Source organism: Genypterus blacodes, unplaced genomic scaffold (genome assembly GCF_046128005.1).
Source record: "Genypterus blacodes isolate CSIRO-AG114 ecotype Tasmania unplaced genomic scaffold, CSIRO-AGI_Gbla_v1 ptg000201l_1, whole genome shotgun sequence".
In the NCBI taxonomy this organism is placed as follows: Eukaryota; Metazoa; Chordata; class Actinopteri; order Ophidiiformes; family Ophidiidae; genus Genypterus; species Genypterus blacodes.
Window position 1 is genome coordinate 638,819 of NW_027467000.1, and position 6,417 is coordinate 645,235.

At 53.1% G+C, this 6,417-nt stretch overlaps 1 protein-coding gene across 1 annotated transcript; it reads right to left on the reverse strand.

Moving 5' to 3' along the window:
• Positions 1-609: 609 nt before the first annotated feature.
• LOC143015434 (mannosyl-oligosaccharide 1,2-alpha-mannosidase IB-like) lies at positions 610-6,073 on the reverse strand (the record flags this gene model as incomplete). The annotated part of the gene is given in 9 exon segments (XM_076169409.1): positions 610-917; positions 1,145-1,364; positions 1,518-1,633; positions 2,629-2,722; positions 3,489-3,612; positions 3,926-4,020; positions 4,250-4,330; positions 5,907-5,948; positions 5,950-6,073. Coding segments are annotated over 9 exon segments (1,204 nt in total), but the record flags the coding sequence as incomplete, so codon positions are not given.
• Positions 6,074-6,417: the final 344 nt, after the last annotated feature.

Sequence of the window (6,417 nt, forward strand, 5' to 3'; positions counted from 1 at the left end):
CCATGTTCAACTTAAACACAAACCTGTCCTCACAAAACACACACACACACACACACACACACACACACACACACACACACACACACACACACACACACACACACACACACACAGAAACACAGACACACACACACACACACACACAGAAACACACACACACACACACACACACACACACAGAAACACAGACACACACACACACACACACACACAGATACACAGACACACACACACACACACACAGACACACAGATAACAGACACACACACACACACACACACACAGACACAGACACAGACACACACACACACACACACACACACACAGAAACACAGACACACACACACACACACACACAGAAACACACACACACACACACACACACACACACACAGAAACACAGACACACACACACACACACACACACACACACACACACGATACACAGACACACACACACACACAGACACACCACACACACACACACAGTAAATCGATTCTGTGTAACAAACAGACTGGTGTTTGTGTGTGTGTGTGTGTGTGTGTGTGTGTGTGTGTGTTTTCACATTTGCTGCCAAGTACAGGACAGTCGCCATGACAACCGTGTTCTCACTTCAACCTGTGGCAGCAGGGGCTCCTCCATACAAACGTGTTCCCCCCTGACCTCTGACCCCTGAACCCTGAGGCCTCCTGCTGCTCTATGATGAAGAGGAGGATGAGGATGAGGAGGATGAGGGCGTGTACCTGTGCAGCCTCCCAGCCCCACTGGCGGTACTTGGGGTCGTGGGTGAACCTCCACATGTACCAGTACGTCTCTATGACCTCCGGCCTCAGGATGTAGTACTTCTCATTCTGACGCACCGCCACCGCCTCAAGACCGCTGTCAAACTTAAAGGCCTCTGGGCCCAGCTTCAACACTGCAGGGAGGAAGAGGAGCAGTGGGGGAGGAGGGGGAGGGGGGAGGAGAGGAGGAGGAGGAGGGAGGGGGGGAAGAGGAGGGAGGAGGAAGAGGGAGGAAGAGGAGGGGGGAGAAGGGAGAAGTGGAGAGGAAGTGGAAGAGGAGGGTCAGAGAGAATCTTTTACTCATGGGCCAGCTATTGATTGTAGATCACAGCAGGTGTGTGTGTGTGTGTGTTCCCCTCACCTGTCCTGTCGTAGGACTCGTGGCAGGTGTGTGCGATCTCCGCCCCCAGCTGCAGGTAGTGTCCGGCCTTGTCGTCAGGCGAGCCGTCGGCCCCCAGAGCGAACATCCCCCCGGCGAAGCAGGCCAGGTGGCCCATCTTCCTCTCCAGGTGGCCGTTCTTCCACTCGCCAATGAACGTCAGGCCGCCGTTAGACTTGCGTATCAGGTGGCGCTCGATGGCCTGGGGGGGGGGGGGGGCAGAGAAGAGTGAGTGTGTGTGTGTGTGTGATGCGTTCAGGGTCCCTCACACCTCTACAGGCCGGCTGACCCAGATCAGTGCTGGAACACGCACGGACAGACGGACAACACAGATCGACAGCGGGCGGCGCCGTACCTCGATGGCGTCGTCGTAGGTCTTGCGGGCTTCGACGTCGGTCTTGTCGGACATGAGCCAGGCCTTCAGCAGATACTCATAGAAGCTGTCCCCCAGACCGCCCACAGACGTGTGGTCTACACACACACACACACACACACAGGGAGGCAGAGAGAGCAGCCCGTCAACACGTCCATGTGCGATCAGGCGTCACGTTTCTATGGTTACAGCACTGTAGAGCTCAGACATTCCTACATTTAAATGTTTCCTGACAAAAGAAATGATTACTGAAACTGTGTGTGTGTGTGTGTGTGTGTGCGTGTGTGTGCCTGTGTGTGCCTGTGTGTTTGTGTGTGTGTGCCTGTGTGTTTGTGTGTGTGTGTGTGCCTGTGTGTTTGTGTGTGTGTGTGTGTGTGCCTGTGTGTGTGTGTCTGTGTGCCTGTGTGTGCCTGTGTGTGTGTGCCTGTGTGTTTGTGTGTGTGTGTGTGTGTGTGTGCCTGTGTGTGCCTGTGTGTGTGTGCCTGTGTGTTTGTGTGTGTGTGTGTGTGTGTGTGCCTGTGTGTGTGTGTCTGTGTGCCTGTGTGCGTGTGTGTGTGGCCATCCTCTACATTTGCCCACTCCAGTGAGTCCGTCTCACTCAGAACACTGCGGTTTATGACGGTGGTTCTTGGTCTCCATGGCGACAGGATGAGTTAGTTTATCTTATTTGTCTATTCTCACTCTGCAACAAAAACCAGATGAGTCAAATGTCACAGACTTCATCTTCTCCTTTCCTGGACCAAAGGGTGAAGCTTCATAAAGAAGAAGGACCCACAGGTGCACATGGAGAACAGGTCTACATCACATCCCATCCATGTCTATGAGGGCAGAGGCCAGGAATCTGACCTCTGACCTGCCAGCACATCTCTGAGTGTGAGCCAAAGTAAAGTGATGACTTTATTCTGCCCTCACTTCAGACCAGAACCAGAACCAGAACCAGAACCTGAGCCTGAGCCAGAACCAGAACCTGCCCTCAGCTGTGTGACACAACAAGGCAAAGCTACAGCTAAGGTTACAGTGAGGAGACAGCCAGACAAAGGGTCAAAAGTGAGCCTGTGTGCTGAGTGGGCTCTCTGCATGGAGCTGGACTCACGCTGTCCCCAGCGTCCTGTGCGGGGGTTCAGGTAGTTTGGGTAGAGCCCGTTGGGTCGGTCCATTTTGGCCAGCAGCTTCCTGATGTGCATCACCTGAAACACAAGGAGGAGGAGAGCTGAGTGTGTGTGTGTGTGTGTGTGTGTGTGTGTGTGTGTGTGTGTGTGTGTGTGTGTGTGTGTGTGTGTGTGTGTGTGTGTGTGTGTGTGTGTGTGTGTGTGTGTGTGTGTGTGTGTGTAGATGTTCTCCTCCTCTCAGGTCTGTAGGTCTCTGATGGACCCTGATGGATCTATGATCAGGCGTGAGGAGGTGAACACAGACATGAGGAGGTGAACACAGACGTGAGGAGGTGAACACAGACATGAGGAGGTGAACACAGACGTGAGGAGGTGAACACAGACATGAGGAGGTGAACACAGACGTGAGGAGGTGAACACAGACATGAGGAGGTGAACACAGACATGAGGAGGTGAACACAGACATGAGGAGGTGAACACAGACATGAGGAGGTGAACACAGACATGAGGAGGTGAACACAGACATGAGGAGGTGAACACAGACATGAGGAGGTGAACACAGACATGAGGAGGTGAACACAGACATGAGGAGGTGAACACAGTGAGAGGAGGTGAACACAGACGGGAGGAGGTGAACACAGACGTGAGGAGGTGAACACAGACATGAGGAGGTGAACACAGACGTGAGGAGGTGAACACAGACATGAGGAGGTGAACACAGACGTGAGGAGGTGAACACAGACATGAGGAGGTGAACACAGACATGAGGAGGTGAACACAGACGTGAGGAGGTGAACACAGACGTGAGGAGGTGAACACAGACGGGAGGAGGTGAGGTCCTGACCTTCTGGTAGTAGGCTGGGTTCCCTGTCAGGTAGGTCAGATGGACGAACTCCATGTGCAGCGTCCCAAACTCAGCCAGGATGCTGCTGCCGGCTGAGGCCCAGCCCCAGTTACGCCCCACGCCACTGAGAGCAGAGAGACGAGCCGTGAGGACCGGGACACACACACACACACAAGTATGGCCTTGTTGCTAGGCAACAATGTAGCCCGCAGATTAGTGCAGCAAATCTCCTTCATCTTGTTTAATTCAATGTATAAATAAGCAATTAACACACACACACACACACACACACACACACACACACACACACCTTTTCCTTCCTAACACAACAAAAACTTTCAGCAAACACCAACACAGGCAAGAGGAGCAGAATCAGAGTGTGTGTGTGTGTGTGTGTGTGTGTGTGTGTGTGTGTGTGTGTGTGTGTGTGGGCGTGCCTCTTGAGGTTGACCATGGCCCAGGGGATCCCTGTTGGAGTGTTGAAAGCAGGAAGCAGCTTCTCTGCAAGCTGGACTGACTTCAGCTTGAACACCTGAAGAGACAGAGGGAGGTTAGGTCATAGATCCATCTACCTTTAGAGAGAGAGAGAGAGAGACAGAGACAGAGACACACACACACACACACACACACACACACACCACACACACACACACACACACACACACACACACACACACACACACACACACACACACACACACACACACACACACACACACACACACACACACACACACACACACACACACACACACACACACCTCCTGTCCAGAGAGGTAGTAGGCAGCCAGCAGTCCTCCGATGAAGCGGATGTTGACTTCAAACACAGACACCTCGGCATTCTGGGAACACAAGAGGAGACATCAACACACACACACACTTTCCTCTGCCTGGGTCATTGTTAGGGTCATTTCCTGTGACTGATCAGTTTGCTGCAGCTCCTGTGTGATGGCATCTAGCTGCAGCTACACACACACACACTCATCCTTCACAGGGACAGATGTGGAGCAGAGGGGGGAGGAGCCTAGCTCAGGTGCGCCTCCCCTCCCCTCACTGTGAGTGACATCATGTCAGATCTATCAATTAGCTGCAGTAAGGTTCCCACACTGGCTGTGATGGGCTGAGTGATGAAGACGAGGGGGAGGAGCTGAAGGCCTTGGCTCGTTTATCCGTCAGTCAGTCCCACTTGTTAGCCGTTTACAGCTGTAGTTTAAGAGGCCGTAAAACAAGCGCCATCTTAAAATGGCTGCAGTGAACAAGGATGGAAGGAGGAGGAGGAGGAGGAGGAAGGCCAAACACAAGCACACATCAACTCCTGTCCTGATGAGACGTCACTCTGGTCTCTCACCTCTGCCTCACCTTTTCTTTAGATCCCTGTTAGCGGTCACCAGGGCAACACTTACTCTCTCCTGCGCCGCTTCACACTAAAGGTGTGAGTGTGGTCAACCAATCACATGGTCCCTCACAAAACCAGGACATCTTCACAGAAATACAGTGTGTGTGTGTGTGTGTGTGTGTGTGTGTGTGTGTGTGTGTGTGTGAGTGCGCATACAGACTAAGCCCCTCCCCCTCTCTGCAGCCCCTCCTCTTCCCTCTCTCTCCCATAATGCATCATCAGTCTCCCAGCTGCTGCTCGTCTCCTTCATCACAGACGTGTTGTTTACCTCTAATCCACCTTCATCTGTGTCTTACTCTCACACACATTCCCCTCTCCCCCTCCTCCTCCTGCTGCTCTTTCAGCCCCTCATCCATCCTCTTCCTCATCCATCCTCTTCCTCTCCCAAGCCTGTGCCTCGTCGCTCTGTGATTTATTTTCACTCTCCATCTTTCTCTCCCTCTCTGTCCTCACCTTTCATCTCTCAAGGTCTAACATCTCTGCTGCTCTCTATCCTTCAATCCTTCTCCCTCTTCTCTCCCTCCCTCACCCCCCTCTCCTCCCTTCTCCCTCCCTCCTGCATGCTTAGGAGAGAGAGAGAGAGAGAGAGAGAGAGAGAGAGAGAGAGAGAGAGAGAGAGAGAGAGAGAGAGAGAGAGAGAGAGAGAGAGAGAGAGAGAGAGAGAGAGAGAGAGAGAGAGAGAGAGAGAGAGAGGAGAGAGAGAGAGGAGAGAGAGAGAGAGAGAGAGAGAGAGAGTGTGTGAGGGAAGAACATAACAGAAGAATTATGAGGGAGGGAGGGAGGGAGGGGAGATGGAGGAGATCTGAGGGGTGATGGTGAGGAAGGTGAAGATCCCTGAGCTCCATCCTGATCCACACACACACACAGACACACACTCCTCCAATCAGGTTAGTTAGTGTGTGTGTGTGTGTGTGTGTGTGTGTGTGTGTGTGTGTGAATTGTCTTATCATCATTCATTGTCAGTGGATTGAACAAACAGACAGACAGACAGACAGACAGACAGACAGACAGGAAGTACCCACCACGCCAAAGTCCAGGTTCTGCTCGATCCACTCCTGTCCCTCCCTTGAACTCCTCGTGCAGCCCCATGATGTACAGAGAGTCTAAGGCGTCCACGATGGTGGCACCCAGCTGGGAGTTACCTGAGGACACAGAGAGAAGATCAACCAGGTGAGAGGCTCCTCTGCAGCTCCATGGAGACGCAGACAGACAGACAGACAGGCAGATAGACAGGCTTATCCTCCTCTTCACAGCAGGAGCCTCTAGATCCCTGAGGCAGGCAGAGAGACAGACGCCCCCTGGCCCCAGGCCCCATCAGGACAGATCCGCCCCTCTGCTGGTGGATCAGAGCCCCCCAGCTGCCCCCCCCCCTTTCTGTCACGTCAGGTAGTCCTGGCAACGTGACATGACGTGGAGGCGAAGAAGAAGAAGAGGAAGCAGAAGCAGAAGAGGAAGCAGCAGCTCTGTGGAGTAGAGGAACATTCCTGATCTGCTCCTCTCCAGTGAGGCTCAGACTCCATGTGTTTCTTTCCT